The 23,008-nt window shown below is 43.6% G+C and overlaps 1 protein-coding gene across 1 annotated transcript in view; it reads right to left on the bottom strand.

Moving 5' to 3' along the window:
- Window positions 1-18,654, bottom strand: part of LOC139378535 (ATPase phospholipid transporting 8B4) — a 51,253-nt gene extending 32,599 nt beyond the window's left edge. The window contains exons 1-7 of the mRNA XM_071120808.1: window positions 18,579-18,654; window positions 14,425-14,483; window positions 14,181-14,294; window positions 8,205-8,303; window positions 6,054-6,112; window positions 5,772-5,844; window positions 5,496-5,566 (exon numbers count right to left, since the gene is read on the bottom strand). Coding sequence (XP_070976909.1) covers window positions 5,496-5,566; window positions 5,772-5,844; window positions 6,054-6,112; window positions 8,205-8,303; window positions 14,181-14,294; window positions 14,425-14,483; window positions 18,579-18,654 — 551 coding nt within the window. The remainder of the gene's footprint in view (window positions 1-5,495; window positions 5,567-5,771; window positions 5,845-6,053; window positions 6,113-8,204; window positions 8,304-14,180; window positions 14,295-14,424; window positions 14,484-18,578) is intronic.
- Between the last annotated feature and the right edge of the window lie 4,354 nt (window positions 18,655-23,008).

Raw genomic sequence — 23,008 nt, 5'->3', positions numbered from 1 at the left:
TAGTTATTTTAGTTCTATGTTGGTGTGTAAGTATGGTTCCCAATTGGAGGCAGCTGTATATCGTTGCCTCTAATTGGGGATCATACTTAGTGTGTCCCTTTTCCCACCTGCGTGGTGGGATATTGTTTTTTGTAAAGTGCCTAGGTGCGCTACGTTTGCACGTTCGTTTAGTCTTTGTTGTCTTGAAGTTTCACTATAATAAATATGTGGAACTCTGGTCCATTTATTTAAACGACGGACGTGACAGAATATCCCACCAAGTAAGGACCAAGCAGCGTGCCCAGGAGGTAAAGGAGAGCTGGGTGGAAATACTGGGTGGATGCGAGACCCTTCCTTGGCGGGAGATGCCAAGGAGTAACGGAGGACAGCCACGAGCCCAAGGGCAACCCCAATACTTTTTTGGGGGGAGGGACACAAGGAGCCACAGACCGTCTGGGGGTCGATGGAACAGTTGGGGGAGGGAGATCGGAGAGAGATGCGCCCGTGCCATGGCCAGAGCCTTCCACTGCGCCGGTGCCCAGTCTGGCGTTCAGCCCGGCTCCATGGCCGGATTCGCGGTCTGAGCGGGTGCTACGTCCCGCACCGGAGCCGCCACCAACGCTAGTTGCCCACCCTAACCCTCCCCATCTAGTTTCAGGTTTTGCGGCCGGAGTCCACACCTTTGAGTTTGACTCTGTGGTCAAACTCATCCCAAACCATCTCAATTTGGTTGAGGTCGAGGGATTGTCCAGGCCAGGTCATCTGATCCAGCACTTCACTGTCCTTCTTGGTAAAATAGCCCTTACACAGCCTAGAGGTGTGTTGGGTCATTGTACTGTTGAAATAAAAATGAAAGTCCCACTAAGTGCAAATCAGATGGGATGGTGTATCGCTGCAGAATGCTGTGGTAGCAGCAGTGTGCCTTGAATTCTAAATAAATCAGTGTCACCAGCAAAGCACCCCCACACCATAACACCTCCCCTTCCATGCTTCACAGTGGGAAATACACATGCAGAGAATGCGTTCACCCACACCACGTCTCACAAAGACACGGCGGTTGGAACCAAAAATCTCCAATTTGGACTCCAGACCAAAGGACAAATTTACACCGGTCTAATGTCCATTGCTCAGGTTTCTTGGCCCAAGCAAGTCTCTTCTTGTTATTGGTGTCCTTTAGTAGTGGTTTCTTTGCAGAAATTAGACCATGAAGGCCTGATTCACAGTCTCCTCGGAACAGTTGATGCTGAGATGTGTCTGTTACTTGAACTCTGTGAAGCATTTATTTGGGCTGCAATTACTGAGGTGCAGTTAACTCTAATGAACTTATCCTCTGCAGCAGAGGTCACTCTGGGACTTCCTTTCCTGTGTCGGTCCTCATGAGAGCCAGTTTCATCATAGCGCTTGATGGTTTTTGCGACTGCAACTGAAGAAAGGTTCAAAGTTCTTGAAATTTTCCGGATTGACTGACCTTCATGTCTTAAAGTAATGATGGAGTGTCGTTTCTCTTTGCTTATTTGAGAGGTCCTTGCCATAATATGGACTTGGTCTTTTACCAAATAGGGCTATTTTCTGTATACCTCCCCTACCTTGTCACAACACAACTGACTGGCTCAAACACATTAAGAAGGAAAGAAATTCCACAAATTAAGTTTTAAGAAGGCACAACTGTTAATTGAAATTCATTCCAGGTGTCTACCTCATAAAGCTGGTTGAGAGAAAGCCAAGAGTGTGCAAAGCTGTCATCAAGGCAAAGGGTTGGGTTGTGCCGTGGCGGAGGTCTTTGTGGGCTATACTCAGCCTTGTCTCAGGATGGTAAATTGGTGGTTGAAGATATCCCTCTAGTGGTGTGGGGGCTGTGCTTTGGCAAAGTGGGTGGGGTTATATCCTTCCTGTTTGGCCCTGTCCGGGAGTGTCCTCGGATGGGGCCACAGTGTCTCCTGACCCCTCCTGTCTCAGCCTCCAGTATTTATGCTGTAGCAGTTTATGTGTCGGGGGGCTAGGGTCAGTTTGTTATATCTGGAGTACTTCTCCTGTCCTATTCGGTGTCCTGTGTGAATCTAAGTGTGCGTTCTCTAATTCGCTCCTTCTCTCTTTCTCTCTCTCGGTCATCTCTCTCTGGTCATTTATGAACATTTGAACATCTTGGCCATGTTCTGTTATAATCTCCACCCGGCACAGCCAGAAGAGGACTGGCCACCCCACATATGCTCTCTCTAATTCTCTCTTTCTTTCTCTCTCTCGGAGGACCTGAGCCCTAGGACCATGCCCCAGGAATACCTGACATGATGACTCCTTGCTGTCCCCAGTCCACCTGACTGTGCTGCTGCTCCAGTTTCAACTGTTCTGCCTTATTATTATTCGACCATGCTGGTCATTTATAAACATTTGAACATCTTGACCATGTTCTGTTATAATCTCCACCCGGCACAGCCAGAAGAGGACTGGCCACCCCACATAGCCTGGTTCCTCTCTAGGTTTCTTCCTAGGTTTTGGCCTTTCTAGGGAGTTTTTCCTAGCCACTGTGCTTCTACACCTGCATTAGTTGCTGTTTGGGGTTTTAGGCTGGGTTTCTGTACAGCACTTTGAGATATCAGCTGATGTACGAAGGGCTAGATAAATAAATTTGATTTGATTTGATTTTGATTTGATTTTGAAGAATCTCAAATCTCAAATATATTTTCATTTGTTTAACACTTTTTTGGTTACTACATGATTCCATATGTGTTATTTCATAGTTTTGATGTCTTCACTATTATTCTACAATGTCCAAATAAAGAAAAATCCTTAAATGAGTAGGTGTGTCCAACCTGTTGACTGGTAGTGTAAGTCAAAACGGTAACTAGGCCACTCAGGAACATTCAATGTCTAGGTAACCAACTCCAATGTATATTCGGCCTTGTGTTTCAGGTTATTGCCAGCGACACAACATCTCAATTTTAATCCATTTTAAACTCAGGTTGTAACACAACAAAAAATGTGGAAAAAGTCAAGGGGTGTGAGTACTTTCTGAAGGCACTGCATGCTTAAATGATGTGAGTATTTGCTGTGAAAGGGTAACGTTAGCTTTATAAGTGTTGTTTAATGTTTTAAATCTAGAAAAACATGCCAAAATGCTAACGGAAATAGCCCTGGAGCATTACACAGTGCTATAAAACCAAACAAAAAGAAGTTTGGAGATTTGTATTTCATATTTGAATAATCTAATGTTAGAATTATACAATCAAGGCCTTTAAACACTTGTTGGAGAATAACGAACGCGAGGAGAGACAGACCAAGGCACAGCGGATGTATAGTTCCACATCTTTATTATATTATATATCCTCTGTGTGTTGTTGACCCTGAATGTCAATGGTCTGGACTGAGCGATGTGTCGCTGTAAAGACGACTGTGATACGAAACATTTCAGGGGCACAATAAAAGGCATGTAGCCTGGGTTTCAGCACAAACACTAAATAATATCCCACACAAACACAGGTGGGAAAAAATAGCCACTTAAATATGATCCCCAATTAGAGACAACGATTACCAGCTGCCTCAAATTGGGAATCATACAAAACACCAACATAGAAAAATAAACTAGAACACAACGTAGAAATAATAAACTAGACTACCCCCTAGTCACGCTCTGACCTACAACACCATAGAGAAACAATGGCTCTCTATGGTCAGGGAGTGACAGCTACTCTCTGTTTATTATCTATGCATAGTCACTTTAATAACTCTACCTACATGTACATATTGCCTTAATTACCACCGGTGCCCCCGCACATTGTAATTATTTCGCCACCATGGCCTATTTATTGCCTTACCTCCCTTATCTTACCTCATTTGCACACACTGTATATAGACTTTTCTATTGTGTTATTGACTGTACGCTTGTTTATTCCATGTGTAACTCTGTGTTGTTATTTGTGTCGCACTGCTTTGCTTTATCTTGGCCAGGTCGCAGTTGTAAATGAGAAATATATATATATATATATATATATATATATTAAAATTGACTCTGTACCGGTACCACCTGTATAAAGCCTCCACATTGACTCTGTACCGGTACCACCTGTATAAAGCCTCCACATTGACTCTGTACCGGTACCACCTGTATAAAGCCCCGCTATTGTTATTTACTGCTGCTCTTTAATTATTTGTTATTCTTATCTCTTACTTTTTTAAATGTATTTTCTTAAAACTGCCCTTGTTGGTTAAGGGCTTGTAAGTAAGCATTTTACTGTAAGGTCTATAACACCTGTTGTATTCAGCATTTTACTGTAAGGTCTACTACACCTGTTGTATTCAGCATTTCACTGTAAGGTCTACTACACCTGTTGTATTCAGCATTTCACTGTGAGGTCTACTACACCTGTTGTATTCAGCATTTCACTGTAAGGTCTACTACACCTGTTGTATTCAGCATTTCACTGTGAGGTCTACTACACCTGTTGTATTCAGCATTTCACTGTAAGGTCTACTACACCTGTTGTATTCAGCATTTCACTGTAAGGTCTACTACACCTGTTGTATTCAGCATTTCTCTGTGAGGTCTACTACACCTGTTGTATTCAGCATTTCACTGTGAGGTCTACTACACCTGTTGTATTCAGCATTTCACTGTGAGGTCTACTACACCTGTTGTATTCAGCATTTCACTGTAAGGTCTACTACACCTGTTGTATTCAGCATTACACTGTAAGGTCTACTACACCTGTTGTATTCAGCATTTCACTGTAAGGTCTACTACACCTGTTGTATTCAGCATTTCACTGTAAGGTCTACTACACCTGTTGTATTCAGCATTTCACTGTGAGGTCTACTACACCTGGCGCATGTGACAAATACAATTTGATTTGATTTGTTGGTGTCTCCCGGTGTTCACATAAATCCAACTAGTTGTATTTTATGAAGAAAAAAATAATAATTAGGAGTTTGTTCCTTTACATGGTGTGATGGCTGATACTTTGCTCTATCAAAATATATATTTCACTTTTGTTAATTAAGACAAATATTTGTGGATAAAAAGTGGATTGTCCCGTTTTTCAAGAATCCCTGAGCTTTAAAACAGCAACATTGTCTTTCAGTCTCATGGCAAAATGTGTAAAATAAATTTAAATTAGCTATTAAACTACAATTTACTCTCTCTGCCCCAAAAACAAACACACAAAAAAATAATGTATTTTTTGGAAATTTGTGGAAATACCAGTGGAAAAGTATCCTAAAAACAACGTGCAAGATAAAAAAACATTTAAACAGGGGTAGATAGTGGTCAGTGGTGAGAGAGAAAACAGAGGGTGACTCATTCGTGTAGTAAACAAACGTTGGCTCCGTGTCAAACAAAGCAGTTAACAGAACAACTGAGGTAAACTGGGCCAAATCCTCAACCTCAACCACCTGTCCTATTTCCTGATGCTTTACTCAGAGTGTAGAAACCACTGCAGACATACTGTGACACAGATAGCCCTCCTTGGCAAACAGCCCCCCCCCCCCCTCCCCCAAATACTATAGAAATGCATGCAGTGTCTTACCCGTCTAGCTCAGCCGTTTCTATGTAACACAGTCCATATGGTTCACTACTAGAGAGCAGCAGAATGTCAGCCTGTAGGAGAGGAGGGAGAGGAGGGAGAGGAGGGAGAGGACTTACTGGCAAGCCACAGGGAATAAACCAATCTCTGCACCAATGCTTTACAATAGAACTCAACAGTTGCAGTAGAGGAATAGCCCTCATTTTAATTTAAAAAAACCCATTCATGTCAAGTGTTTATTGGAGTATCTAAGTATGAAATTGAAAGCAAATTACTCACTGTCACAAAGTGATTGTTTTCCAGCTTGATGATATCTCCCACGCGTACATTCATCCACTTCTCATTCTGTAGACTGAGACAGATACACAGTCATAATGCTGATTTATAAAGCACAATAGCATAAAATGTTATGCTATTCAAAGAAATGTCTTCATCTCACTGTGCAATTTTGAAGGTACACAAAAAAAAAAAAAGTTGTCTCTTTGCACAAAGCCACAATGAGGTAGAAAATGTTCACATTTAAAAAGGTTCATATTGAAGGTTCATTGAGTATGTACTTACTTTCCCCTGAGTACCTGAGACTGACGACTGTTGACCTGCTGATCGCTTTTATACCTGAACTGAAATTGAGAAGACATCTTTTACAGTGGTCTTGCACTGCTAATAGCTGCTAATAACCGGGGGTGTAGTGTACACACAGTACCAGTCAACAGTTTGGACACACCTACTAATTCAAGGTTTTTTTTCTTAATTTGTACTGTTTTCTACATTGTATAACAATAGTGAAGACATCAACACTATGAAATAACACATATGGAATCATGTAGTAACCAAAAAAGTGTTAAACAAATCAAAATACGTGTTATATTTGGGATTCTTCTAAGTAGCCACTCTTTGCCTTGATGACAGCTTTGCACACTCTTGGTATTCTCTCAACCAGCTTCATGAGGTAGTCACCTGGAATGCATTTCAATTAACAGGTGTGTCTTGTTAAAGTTAATTTGTGGAATTTCTTTCCTTCTTAATGTGTTTGAGCCAGTCAGTTCTGTTGTGACAAGGTAGGGGTGGTATACAGAAGATAGCCCTATTTGGTAAAAGACCAAGTCCATATTATGGTAAGAGCAGCTCAAATAAGCAAAGCAAAATGACAGTCCATCATTGCTTCATCACATGAAGGTCAGTCAATCTGGAAAATTTTGCTTTCAAGAATTTCTTCAAGTGCTGTCGCAAAAACCATCAAGCGCTATGATGATACTGGCTCTCATGAGGACCGTCACAGGAATGGAAGACCCAGAGTTACCTCTGCTGCAGAGGACAAGTTCATTAGAGTTACCAGATTTAGAAATTGCAGCCCAAATAAATGCTTCAGAGTTCAAGTAACAGACACATCTCAACATCAACTGTTCCGAGGAGACTGTGTGAATCAGGCCTTCATGATCGAATTGCTGCAAAGAAACCACTACTAAAGGACACCAATAATAAGAAGAGACTTGCTTGGGCCAAGAAACCCGAGCAATGGACATTAGACCGGTGGAAATCTGTCCTTCGGTCTGATGAGTCCAAATGTAAGAAATTTGGTTCCAACCGCTGTGTCTTAGTGAAATGCAGAGTAGGTGAACGGATGATCTCTGCACATGTGCTTCCCACCGTGAAGCATGGCGGAGGAGATGTGATGGTGTGGGGGTGCATCGATGGTGGAACCCTGATCTGTTCACCGGACATGCTACCTGTCCCAGAGCTGCTGTTTTCAGCTCTCTAGAGACAGCAGGAGCGGTAGAGATACTCTTAATGATATGAAATGCTATGCTATGAAAAGCCAACTGACATTTACTCCTGAGGTGCTGACTTGCTGCACCCTCGACAACCACTGTGATTATTATTATTTGACCCTGCTGGTCATCTATGAACATTTGAACATCTTGGCCATGTTCTGTTATAATCTCCACCCGGCACAGCCAGAAGAGGACTGGCCACCCCTCATAGCCTGGTTCCTCTCTAGGTTTCTTCCTAGGTTCTGGCCTTTCTAGGGAATTTTTCCTAGCCACTGTGCTTCTACATCTGCATTGCTTGCTGTTTTGGGTTTTAGGCTGTTTCCTTTTACAGCACGTTGAGATATCAGCTGATGTAAGAAGGGCTTTATAAATACATTTGATTTGATTTGATTTGGAAAAGCATTCCAGGTGAAGCTGGTTAAGAGAATGCCAAGAGTGTGCAAAGCTGTCATCAAGGCAAAGGGTGGCTATTTGAAGAATCTAAAATCTAAAATATATTCTGATTTGTTTAACACTTTTTTGGTTACTGCACGATTCCATGTTTTTTCATAGTTTTGATGTCTTCACTATTATTCTACAATGTAGAAAATTGTAAAAATAAAGAAAAACCCTTGAATGAGTAGGTGTGTCCAAACTTTTGATAATGGGTGCCAGGTAGCTTAGCGGTTAAGAGCATTGGGCCAGTAACTGAAAGGTTGCTGATTTGAACCCCCGAGTTGACTAGGTGAAAAATCTACCGATGTGCCCTTGAGCAAGGCACTTAACCCTAATTGCTCCTGTAAGTCGTTCTGGATCAGAGCGTCTGGTAAATGACTCAATCAAATGAGTTAACCCTACTTTTGTTTTTCTTGGCTGTCAGTTTTGAATCATCAAATTAATTAAATAATAATTAATTAAATCACCCGATCAATCAATCAATAAGAGTGGACAGTTAACTCACATAGTCGTCAGTGGCATCTTTAACTGCAGTGATCAACAGCACCATGACCAGAGGCACAGTGGTAGTGACCCAGGACAGGGAGGAGATCTCAGGGATCAACTACAAATAGGAGAACACAGAGCCATTTATTTACATCATACGTAGCTATGTAAACCCCTTGGTTACCTTTGAGCTTTTTCTAGACTGTATTGACTGTGTTGCGTGTGGGACTTACACCCCTTCAAATTAGTGGATTCCTCTTCAAATTAGTGGATTCGGCTATTTCAGCCACACCCGTTGCTGACAGGTGTGTAAAATCAAGCACACAGCCAATCAATCTCCATAGACAAACATTGGCAGTAGAATGGTCCGCGCTGAAGAGCTCAGTGACTTTCAACGTGGCACCGTCATAGGATGCCACATTTTCAAACAAGTCAGTTTGTCCATTTTCTGCCCTGCTAGAGCTGCCCTGGTCAACTGTAACTGCTGTTATTGTGAAGTGGAAACATCTAGAAGCAACAACGGCTCAGCCGCAAAGTTCACAGAACGGGATTGCTGAGTGTTGAAGCGTGTATGGCGTTAAAATTGTCTGTCCTCGGTTGCAACACTCACTACCGAGTTCCAAACTGTCTCCGGAAGCAACATCAGCACAATAACTGTTCATCGGGAGCTTCATAAAATGTGTTTCCGTGGCCGAGCAGCCGCACACACGCATAAGATCACCATACGCAATGCCAAGTGTTCGGCTGGAGTGGTGTAAAGCTCGCCGCCAACGGACTCTGGAGCAGTGGAAACGCGTTATCTGGAGTGATGAATCACGCTTCACCATCTGGCAGTCCGACGGACGAATCTGGGTTTGGCGGATGGCAGGAGAACGCTACCTGCCCGAATGCATAGTGCCAACTGTAAAGTTTGGTGGATGAAGAATAAGGGTCTGGGGCTGTTTTTCATGGTTCCAGTGCCAGCTGGTCAACACATGCTCTCAGTACGCAGCCAAGCTCATCACTAATCTAAGGACCCTGGGACTGAACACCAATCAATTGGATCCTAACCTCCTGACGAACCGTCCCCCAGGTGTAGATGGTAGGAAATGAAATGTGTGTGTATGTGTGTGTGTGGCGTCAGTGTGCATGTGTGTGTATGTTGTGTGTGTGGCGTCAGTGTGCATGTGTGTGTATGTTTTGTGTGTGGTGTTGCAGTGAAGGCGTGTTCCTGTTTCAGCATGACAACGAGGTCCATACAGAAATAGTTTGTAGAGATCGGCGTGGAAGAACTTGATTGGCCTGCAGAGAGCCCTGACCTCAACCCCATCGAACGCCTTTGGGATGAATTGGAACGCAGACTGCGAGCCAGGCCTAATCTCCCAACATCAGTGCCCGATCTCACTAGTGCTCTTGTGGCTCTCGCAGTAATGTTCCAACATCTAGTGGGAAGCCTTCCGAGAAGAGTTGAGGCTGTTATAGCAGCAATGTTCCAACACCTAGTGGGAAGCCTTCCGAGAAGAGTGGATGCTGTTATAGCAGCAATATTCCAACATCTAGTGGAAAGCCTTCCCAGAAGAGTTGAGGCTGTTATAGCAGCAATGTTCCAACATCTAGTGGGAAGCCTTCCCAGAAGAGTGGAGGCTGTTATAGCAGCAATATTCCAACATCTAGAGGGAAGCCTTCCGAGAAGAGTGGAGGCTGTTATAGCAGCAATATTCCAACATCTAGTGGGAAGCCTTCCCAGAAGAGTGGAGGCTGTTATAGCAGCAATATTCCAACATCTAGTGGGAAGCCTTCCCAGAAGAGTGGAGGCTGTTATAGCAGCAATGTTCCAACATCTAGTGGAAAGCCTTCCCAGAAGAGTGGAGGCTGTTATAGCAGCGAAGCGGGGCCCAACTCCATATGAATCCCCATAATCTTCGAATGAGATGTTAGAGGAGTATATTTTGGTGAAGGACCATTGCTAGGCAACAATCCGACGAGAGTTCAGGAGAAGAAACCAATAGTTTGTACTTGCTACTTACTAACTAAATTACAGTTTGCCAATTTCTGTAGTTTAAATATGACCTACTAGCTACGAGACCCCAATTAACCGTGAGGACGGCGAGGGATTTCCTTGTGTTTGTTTCTCTGTCTGAGAAAGCAACTCTACACACTGGATAACTAGCTAACTTTTCCCTTTTCGCCGGGCACTCAGTCAGAGGCGGGTGCGATAACGTTACTGTGAGAGAATCTTAACGTCTTCATCTTGTGAGTGGGACTGGGATCGTTTCATTGAAGAGTGAACTGTGTTGTCATTCGTTTTTTATTCTGTGGCCTGATAGCTATGTGAATGGATTCGCCATAGCAACTACACATTGACGCGCCTCCCGCAGGACCCCTTCTGTCACGCGCCAGTAAAGTTTGGAACAGATTCCTTGACTCAGGACTTTATTTGGGACTGGGCATTTTTTTCTTGTTTTTGTTATTGTGTTGAAGAATATTCCCATTTAAAGTATCTAGCTATGGGTGCTCTGTATAAAAACAGAGTACCAGGTCCTTACTAAGTAAGATGTATATTCTGTATCAGTGATTGATTTAGTGATACGAATGGGGTTGATAATAATTGTTGGTTTATAACATGTGTTCAACTTGAGTTTCTTATTGAAACTAAATTGATGTACTTTGAGTTGAGTAATAATTCCTAACTTTACTTTGTTTTTGTTTATTCATAAGTTAAGGCAGGTCAAACATACCCTAATAGACACATTCCCCCCCAACTTAATCATATCATAATGCACTATAACCAGTTGAATATAAAAAAGCAAATAAAATAAAATTGTATTGGTCACATACACATGGTTAGCAGATGTTATTGTGAGTGTAGCACAATGGTTGTGCTTCTAAACTCCCTTTTTCAGGACCCTGTCTTTCAAAGATAATTCGTAAAAATTCAAATAACTTCACAGATCTTCATTGTAAAGGGTTTAAACACTGTTTCCCATGCTAGTTCGATGAACCATAAACAATTAATGAACATGCACCTGTGGAACGGTCGTTAAGACACTAACAGCTTGCAGACGGTAGGCAATTAAGGTCACAGTTATGAAAACTTAGGACACTAAAGAGGCCTTTCTACTGACTCTGAAAAACACCAAAATAAAGATGCCCAGGGTCCCTGCTCATCTGCGTGAAGAAGCCTCAGGCATGTTGCAAGGAGGCATGAGGACTGCAGATGTGGCCAGGGCAATAAATTGCAATATCCGTACTGTGAGACGCCTAAGACAGCGCTACAGGGAGACAGGACGTACATCTGACTGTCCTCGCAGTGGCAGACCACGTGTCACAACATCTACACAGGATTGGTACATCCGAACATACACCTGCGGGACAGGTACAGGATGGCAACAACAACTGCCCAAGTTACATCAGGAACGCACAATCACTGCATCAGTGCTCAGACTGTCCGCAATAGGCTGAGAGAGGCTGGACTGAGGGCTTGTAGGCCTGTTGTGAGGCAGGTCCTCACCAGACATCACCGGCAACAACGTCGCCTATGGGCACAAACCCACCATCGCTGGACCAGACAGGACTGGCAAAAAGTGCTCTTCACTGACAAGTCACGGTTTTGTCTCACCCGGGGTGATGGTCGAATTTGCGTTTATCGTCGAAGGAATAAGCGCTACACCGAGGCCTGATCTCTGGAGCGGGATCGATTTGGAGGTGGATGGTCCGTCATGGTCTGGGGCGGTGTGTCACAGCATCATCGGACTGAGCTTGTCATTGCAGGCAATCTCGAACCCTGTGCGTTACAGGGAAGACATCCTCCTGCCTCATGTGGTACCCTTCCTGCAGGCTCATCCTGACATGACCCTCCAGCATGACAATGCCACCGGCCATACTACTCGTTCTGTGCGTGATTTCCTGCAAGACAGGAATGTCAGTGTTCTGCCATGGCCAGCGAAGAGCCCGAATCTCAATCCCATTGAACACATCTGGGACCTGTTGGATCAGAGGGTGAGGGTTAGGGCCATTCCCACCAGAAATGTCTGGGACCTGTTGGATCGGAGGGTGAGGGCTAGGGCCATTTCCCACAGAAATGTCTGGGAACTTGCAGGTGACTTGGTGGAAGAGTGGGGTAACATCTCACAGCAAGAACTGGCAAATCTGGTGCAGTCCATGAGGAGATGCACTGCAGTAATGCAGCTGGTGGCCACACCAGATACTGACTGTTACTTTTGATTTTGACCCCCCTTTTGTTCAGGGACACATTATTCCATTTCTGTTAGTCACGTGTCTGTGGAACTTGTTTATGTCTCAGTTGTTGAATCTTGTTTATGTTCATACAAATATTTACACATGTTAAGTTTGCTGAAAATAAACGCAGTTGACAGTGAGAGGACGTTTATTTATTTTTTGCTGAGTTTAGTTCTGACAGTGCAGTAATATCCAACAATTCCACAACTACCTAATGCACACAAATTAAGGGATGGATTCAGAATATAGACACCAATCTAAGACTTTTTTGGTATTACAACTTTCTGAAATATTGTATTAAAATATGCAAATGAGGCAATATCTCATTAAATACAGTATGTGAATATTTGCAAACACCGCAAATACATTTTTCTGTACACAGGATGAAGTCTGCCTAAATATTTTGGTTCCATTTTGTTCAAGGAAAAATCCACCCAAAAGCTATCTTTTGGTATTTGTTTCATTAGTCCGTTGTTGATTATAGTCCCGAAATGTTTTGCCAATGCAGAGATCAAGTTTTCAAGATGTAATTTTCAAAATACAGAAATCTGGCTCATATTTATTTATTTAACCTTTATTCAACTAGGCAAGTCAGTTAAGAACAAATTCTTATTTACAATGACGGCCCACACCGGGCCAAACCCTAACGACGCTGGGCGCCGCCCTAAAGAACTCCCACCAATCACGGCTGGTTGTGATACAGCCTCACACTGTCTCAATAGTGCACTGTATACTGGGAGAAGTGTCTCAATAGTGCACTGTATACTGGGGGAACTGTCAACAATGATTCACTGTAATACTGGGAGAACTGTCTCAATGATTCACTGTATACTGGGAGAACTATCAACAATGATGCACTGTATACTGGGAGAACTGTCTCAATGACTCACTCTATACTGGGAGAACTGTCTCAATGACTCACTCTATACTGGGAGAACTGTCTCAATGATTCACTGTATACTGGGAGAAGTGTCAACAATGATTCACTGTATACTGGGAGAAGTGCCAACAATGATTCACTGTATACTGGGAGAAGTGTCAACAATGATTCACTGTATACTGGGAGAAGTGTCAACAATGATTCACTGTATACTGGGAGAAGTGTCAACAATGATTCACTGTATACTGGGAGAAGTGTCAACAATGATTCACTGTATACTGGGAGAAGTGCCAACAATGATTCACTGTATACTGGGAGAAGTGCCAACAATGATTCACTGTATACCAACAATGATTCACTGTATACTGGGAGAAGTGTCAACAATGATTCACTGTATGATGTCAACAATGATTCACTGTATACTGGGAGAAGTGCCAACAATGATTCACTGTATACTGGGAGAAGTGTCAACAATGATTCACTGTATACTGGGAGAAGTGCCAACAATGATTCACTGTATACTGGGAGAAGTGCCAACAATGATTCACTGTATACTGGGAGAAGTGCCAACAATGATTCACTGTATACTGGGAGAACTGTCAACAATGATTCACTGTATACTGGGAGAACTGTCAACAATTGATTCACTTGAAATACAGACTTACATACATTCACCATGTATAACGGAATGGGCTTAGATATGTCAGATCCTTTATGAAAGACATTGGATTGTACGTAAATTGGAGAACCTCATTTCACCATGTAAATCTTTCAGTTGCATGACATTTTGTGATTTCATTTTCATTTTCGTGGAATCTCTGTATAAAGCATGACAAGTTCATAGAATCTGTACAAACACACTCCATGTCACACACTAATGATGTGGAATTTACGTACCTGTAATATGAGCAGCACTAGGAAGTATGCATTAGCTGCTCTCTGGAACTGTTCGAACAGATTGACGGGCAGGAAGGTGAAGACATTGTACTTGCAGGTTTTGATGTGATTGTCCTTTTTGGGGGGTTTTGGGATGAGTAGAGGTGGGGGGGGGGGGGTGCAAATATAGAATGGTCAATATCATCTACATCATGACAGTATCATTGATACACTGTGATAACATGTGCTTTGTGTTCTCACTTACAGCATATGGGAACTTTTCATTGTAGTCCCTGTCATTGGCTCTCACATGTCGTTCTTCCTCTAGATGAAAACAGTATACAGTATATGACAACCACAGTATATTAGACAATTGTAGGACTCTACTTAGAATGTTTACATATTTTTGGGTTATACATTGAATTGTAGAATGTTGAGAATTGACACTGAAGTCTGTAAAGGCTAACAATACATAACCACTGATTGTCTCCAAGACAGTACACACCGTTTCTTCCCACTAAGCATATCCCCTTTAGGCAACACCCTCACCACCACCCTCACCACCACCCTCACCACCACCCTTAACCACCACCACAACAACAAAACCTTCACCACCCTCACCCTCACCACCACCCTCACCCTCACCACCACCACCACCAACAACAACAACTCCACCACCCTCACCACTCTCACCCTCACCACCACCCTCACCACCACCAACAACAACAACTCCACCACCCTCACCCTCACCACCACCACCACCCTCACCACCACCAACAACAACTCCACCACCCTCACCACCACCAACAACAACAACAACTCCACCACCCTCACCCTCACCACCACCACCAACAACTCCACCACCACCAACAACAACTCCACCACCAACAACAATAACACCACCACCAACAACGATAACTCCACCACCACCAACAACAACTCCACCACCAACAACAACAACAACTCCACCACCAACAACGACTCCACCACCACCAACAACAATAACACTACCACCACCAACAACTCCACCACCAACAACTCCACCAACAATGACTCCACCAGCACCAACAACAACTCCACCACCAACAACAACTCCACCAACAACAACTCCACCACCAACAACGACTTCACCAACAACAACAACTCCACCAACAACAACTCCACCACCAACAACAACTCCAACAACAACAACTCCACCAACAACAACTTCACCACCAACAACGACTACACCACCAACAACAACAACTCCACCACCAACAACAATAACTCCACCACCACCAACAACTCCACCATCAATGACTCCACCACCAACAACAACTCCACCACCACCAACAACAACAACTCCACCACCACCAACAACTCCATCACCACCAACAACTCCATCACCACCAACAACTCCATCAACAACAACAACTCCATCAACAACAACAACTCCACCACCAACAACTCCACCACCAACAACAACTCCACCACCAACAAAAACTCCACCAACAACAACAACTCCATCAACAACTCCATCAACAACAACAACTCCACCACCAACAACAACTCCACCACCAACTCCACCAACAACAACAACTCCATCAACAACAACTCCACCAACAACAACAACTCCACCACCAACAACAACTCCACCACCAACAACTCCACCACCAACAACAACTCCACCAACAACAACAACTCCACCACCACCAACAACTCCAACAACAACTCCACCACCAACAACAACAACTCCATCAACAACAACTCCACCAACAACAACTCCACCACCAACAACAACTCCACCACCAACAACAACTCCACAAACAACAACTCCACCACCAACAACAACAACAACAACTCCACCACCACCATCAACAACAACAACTCCACCACCACCAACTCCACCACCACCAACAACTCCACCACCACAAGCAACTCCACCAACAACAACAACTCCACCACCACCAACAACAACAACAACAACTCCAACAACAACAACAACTCCACCACCACAAACAACTCCACCAACAACAACAACTCCACCACCACCAACAACAACAACTACACCAACAACAACAACTCCACCAACAACAACTCCACCACCAACAACAACAACTCCACCACCACCAACAACAACTCCACCACCCTCACCACCACCAACAACAACAACAACTCCACCACCCTCACCACCACCACCCTCACCCTCACCACCACCCTCACCCTCACCACCACCACCAACAACTCCACCAACAACATCGACTCCACCACCAACAACAACAACTCCACCAACAACAACAACTCCACCACCAACAACGACTCCACCACCAACAACAACAATAACACCACCACCAACAACGATAACTCCACCACCACCAACAACAACTCCACCACCAACAACAACAATAACACCACCACCAACAACGATAACTCCACCACCACCAACAACAACTCCACCACCAACAAAAACTCCACCAACAACAACAACTCCACCACCACCAACTCCACCACCACCAACAACTCCACCACCACAAACAACTCCACCAACAACAACAACTCCACCACCACCAACAACAACAACAACAACTCCAACAACAACAACAACTCCACCACCACAAACAACTCCACCAACAACAACAACTCCACCACCACCAACAACAACAACTCCACCAACAACAACAACTCCACCACCACAAACAACTCCACCAACAAAAACTCCACCACCAACAACAACAACTCCACCACCACCAACAACAACTCCACCACCCTCACCACCACCACCAACAACAACAACTCCACCACCCTCACCACCACCACCCTCACCCTCACCACCACCCTCACCCTCACCACCAACAACTCCACCACCACCAACAACAACTCCACCAACAACAACAACTCCACCACCAACAACGACTCCACCACCACCAACAACAATAACACTACCACCACCAACAACTCCACCACCAACAACTCCACCAACAACAACTCCACCAACAACAACAACTCCACCACCAACAACGACTCCACCACCACCAACAACAATAACACTACCACCACCAACAACTCCACCACCAACAACTCCACCAACAATGACTCCACCAGCACCAACAACAACTCCACCACCAACAACGACTTCACCACCAACAACAACTCCACCACCAACAACAACTCCACCACCAACAACGACTACACCACCAACAACAACAACTCCACCACAAACAACAATAACTCCACCACCAACAACTCCATCACCACCAACAACTCCATCAACAACAACAACTCCACCACCAACAACTCCACCACCAACAACAACTCCACCACCAACAAAAACTCCACGAACAACAACAACTTCATCAACAACTCCATCAACAACAACAACTCCACCACCAACAACAACTCCACCACCAACTCCACCAACAACAACAACTCCATCAACAACAACTCCACCAACAACAACAACTCCACCACAAACAACAACTCCACCACCAACAACTCCACCACCAACAACAACTCCACCAACAACAACAACTACACCACCACCACCAACAACAACAACTCCACCACCAACAACAACAACAACAACTCCAACAACAACAACAACTCCACCAACAACAACTCCACCAACAACAACAACTCCACCACCAACAACAACTCCACCACCAACAGCAACTCCACCACCACCATCAACAACAACAACTCCACCACCACCATCAACAACAACAACTCCACCATCAACAACTCCACCACCAACAACAACACCTCCACCACCACCATCAACAACAACTCCACCAACAACAACTCCACCAACAACAACTCCACCACCACCATCAACAACAACAACTCCACCACCAACAACTCCACCAACAACAACAACTCCACCCCCACCAACAACAACGCCACCACCAACAACAACTCCACCACCAACAACAACTCCACCACCACCAACAACTCCACCAACAACAACAACTCCACCAACAACAACAACTCCACCACAACCATCATCAACAACAACTCCACCACCAACAACAACTCCACCACCAACAACAACTCCATCAACAACAACAACTCCACCACCAACAACAACTCCACCACCAACAACAACTCCACCACCAACAACTCGACCAACAAAAACAACTCCACCACCACCAACAACAACAACTCCACCACCAACAACAACAACAACAACTCCACCACCAACAACTCCACCAACAGCAACTCCACCACAACCATCAACAACAACAACACCACCAACAACAACAATTCCACCAACAACAACTCCACCACCAACAACAACTCGAACAACTTCAACAACTCCACCACCAACAACAACTCCACCACCAACAACAACTCCACCAACAACAACAACTCCACCACCAACAACAACTCCACCACAACCATCAACAACAACAACACCACCACCACCCAGCAAGACAGCTTTACCTTGTCCAGCACCTTTACCACGTGAGCTCCAGCATCCCCTCCGTGGTATTAACATCCGCAACCATTTCTCCGCCATTTCTTTCCCCCGCTGTCATTCTTTGCAGGAACAAGGTCAGAAAATAGCCGTTGTGAATAGGCCGATATTGACTCCAGATGTTCACTTTACAATGTCCCTGTTAAAACACAGCAGGTCCCGTTCTCATCCAGACGAACCGGGGACCTTCTGCCCAATATACACTGACGTACTCCACCCGTTTCGAGAAAAATAAGTTTTAGTATCCACCACTGGTAGATGAGGTAATGTAGGTCATTTGTCCCACGGATACCTTCCTGGGTAGGCATGTGGAACCTGTCTCCACTTGCTCTCTTTAGTGAAACGGAGTCTTTTCATCTGCACTAACAGACACAGCCCTGGAATGTACTGTACCTCAGGGCTGAGAAATTGACAGTCGACTGCAGAGGAACAAATTCGTTATACACTGTAGCCAAATGATGCCTCATTTTGGTTCGTAAAACACCCTTAATAATCTACCTAACAACTCGTAAAGAAAGGACAAAAAAAAAACACAATCACCCCTTTAACAGGGTTAAATCTGCAGTTCAAACAACAACAACGCCCGTCACCCTTTCACTGTTTTAGTGATGGAGTTGGAGGAAAGAATGCCAATCCTTGACATCAACAGTATCTTTTCTTTATTTAACTAGGCAAGTCAGTTAAGAACAAATTCTTATTTTCAATGACGGCCTAGGAACAGTGGGTTAACTGCCTTGTTCAGGGACAGATTTGTACCTTGTCAGCTCGGGGGTTTGAACTTGCAACCTTCCCGTTACGTGTTTTTTGGGGGCTACACAGTGTTTGTTTACAATTACATTGTTTACCAACAATGGAGTTAAAAAATCTAATAATTTAAAAGCATATATTTTGGTTTTCGAAAGTTGAACAAAAAACCTTGAGGCATTTATATGTTTCATTCTTCCAGAATCAATGGGTATACAGCACAACCATCAACAACAACAACTCCACAACCATCAACAACAACAACTCCACCACTAACAACAACAACAACTCCACCACCATCAACAACAACAACTCCACCACCAACAACAACAACAACTCCACCACCAACAACAACACCAACTCCACCACCATCAACAACAACAACTCCACCACCATCAACAACAACAACTCCACCACCAACAACAACAACAACTCCACCACCAACAACAACAACAACAACTCCACAACCATCAACAACAACAACTCCACCACCAACAAAAATACTTGTTCTCACCACTGTACATTATTCATTAAAAAGTCTAAGAATGGATGTAGAGATCGTAGACGACCCCATTTAAACAAAGTGTGTACACCCCGACCACAACAAAGCCACTAAATAGATGCCTGACTTTACAGCTTTGGTTCACATCAACCAAGCAGGACTCAAACCTACAAACGGTGTTTGAAGAAAAGGGTGAATCATTCCTAAATGTTACAGAATGGCTCACTTCAGAGAATAAGAACACACACACACACACACACACACGCACACGTACGCGCACGCACATGCACAGACACACACAACACACACACACACGCACACACACACGCACGCGCACGCGCACGCACACACACACACAACACACACACACACAACACACACACACACACACAGTGTAACCAGAGAGGCCCTCTCATTCAACACCTTGACATCCTCATAGTATCCATTGCTGTGAAGATTAATAATTTAAGATTCTCCTTTTGTTGATTTGACCTGAAGCCTCTGCTCTGTTTACCCATTTAGTTACAGACCGTTGTTCAAATACTAGCTGGGCTACCCAAAATTGCAAATTGCAAATTCCTCAAAGTATCATTATTTTTTTTGTTGATTACTAATGTTATTGTCCCCACTACAACAACAAAAAGACTAAACACATGTCATTTTGTCCTTTAAACATGCAATTGAAACACTGTAGAATCCATTATTTCCTGTGGTGGACTGCTCCTACTGGGGAATGCCAATATGGCCGACCGGTGGCTTCAAAGCCTCTCAATGGCCAATACATAGCATCAGCAATCTAGGATTTATATACATCGTTGGTTATAACACAGAGAACATCAAACAGCAGCGGAATTTTATACCACTACATAGGCTATACAATACCTGTGTAATATATAGGTTTAGATAGGCTATATAATACCTGTGTAATATATAGGTTTAGATAGGCTATATAATACCTGTGTAATATATAGGTTTAGATAGGCTATATAATACCTGCAGGTTCCACCTTCCCCTTCATCCCACTGCTTAGTCTTCTCCAAATTGAACCAGGAAATAGTTGAGTTCCAATGTCCAACCAGTTTGGAGGATAATCCAGGTAGAGGATTGTGAATACATGAACACATTGTGTTGGGGTGAGATGCCTCTGGGTGGGTGAGTAAGGAAGCAACGATCCGTGGGTCGCACAAGGTCACAGAGCACTAGCTCCGCGTCACAGGCAGATACTCATTACAAGGTAACACACACAAACACACACACACACATCAACTCAAAAGAGGGCATATTGCTTCACTTTATCTCCCTTGACCAGAACACTGTATCATAAAATACATTCACATATATCACTGACTGTCTCCTGTTTCTCAAAGACTGAGCCTACATCCTGAATGGCACCCTGTTCCCTATATAGTGCACTACTTTAGACCAGAGCCTTATAGAACCCTATTCCCTATATAGTGCACTACTTTAGACCAGAGACCTATAGAACCCTATTCCGTATATAGTGCACTACTTTAGACCAGGGCCCCATAGAATCCTATTCCCTATATAGTGCACTACTTTAGACCAGAGCCCTATAGAACCCTATTCCCTATATAGTGCACTACTTTAGACCAGAGCCATATAGAACCCTATTCCCTATATAGTGCACTACTTTAGACCAGAGCCCTATAGAACCCTATTCCCTATATAGTGCACTACTTTAGACCAGAGTCCTATAGAACCCTATATATAGTGCACTACTTTAGACCAGAGCCCTATAGAACCCTATTCCCTATATAGTGCACTACTTTAGACCAGGGCCCTATAGAACCCTATTCCCTATATAGTGCACTACTTTAGACCAGGGCCCCATAGAATCCTATTCCCTATATAGTGCACTACTTTAGACCAGGGCCCTATAGAACCCTATTCCCTTTTTAGCGCACTACTTTAGACCAGAGCCTTATATGGGTACTGTTCAAAATAGTGCACTAAATAAGGAATACGGCGCCATTTGGGATGCATTCTGAATAAATATATTAAGCTGTTTCTGAGCTTGATCTTTTTTCTACACAAGAGATAATGGAACTAGACACAAGAGATAATGGAACTAGACACAAGAGACAATGGAACTAGACACAAGAGACAATGGAACTAGACACAAGAGATAATGGAACTAGACACAAGAGACAATGGAACTAGACACAAGAGACAATGGAACTAGACACAAGAGATGGAACTAGACACAAGAGATAATGGAACTAGATGGAACTAGAAATGGAACTAGACACAAGAGACAATGGAACTAGACACAAGAGATAATGGAACTAGACACAAGAGACAATGGAACTAGACACAAGAGATAATGGAACTAGACACAAGAGACAATGGAACTAGACACAAGAGATAATGGAACTAGACACAAGAGACAATGGAACTAGACACAAGAGACAATGGAACTAGACACAAGAGATAATGGAACTAGACACAAGAGACAATGGAACTAGACACAAGAGATAATGAAATTAGACACAAGAGACAATGGAACTAGACACAAGAGACAATGGAACTAGACACAAGAGACAATGGAACTAGACACAAGAGATAATGGAACTAGACACAAGAGACAATGGAACTAGACACAAGAGATAATGGAACTAGACACAAGAGACAATGGAACGAGACACAAGAGACAATGGAACTAGACACAAGAGACAATGGAACTAGACACAAGAGACAATGGAACTAGACACAAGAGACAATGGAACTAGACACAAGAGACAATGGAACTAGACACAAGAGATAATGGAACTAGACACAAGAGATAATGGAACTAGACACAAGAGATAATGGAACTAGACACAAGAGATAATGGAACTAGACACAAGAGACAATGGAACGAGACACAAGAGACAATGGAACTAGACACAAGAGACAATGGAACTAGACACAAGAGATAATGGAACTAGACACAAGAGACAATGGAACGAGACACAAGAGACAATGGAACTAGACACAAGAGACAATGGAACTAGACACAAGAGATAATGGAACTAGACACAAGAGACAATGGAACGAGACACAAGAGACAATGGAACTAGACACAAGAGACAATGGAACTAGACACAAGAGACAATGGAACTAGACACAAGAGATAATGGAACTAGACAC

The sequence above is a fragment of the Oncorhynchus clarkii genome, chromosome 2 (assembly GCF_045791955.1).
Source record: "Oncorhynchus clarkii lewisi isolate Uvic-CL-2024 chromosome 2, UVic_Ocla_1.0, whole genome shotgun sequence".
In the NCBI taxonomy this organism is placed as follows: Eukaryota; Metazoa; Chordata; class Actinopteri; order Salmoniformes; family Salmonidae; genus Oncorhynchus; species Oncorhynchus clarkii.
The sequence above is the reverse complement of the archived record's forward strand: the minus strand, read 5'-3'. Positions and strand labels throughout refer to the sequence as shown.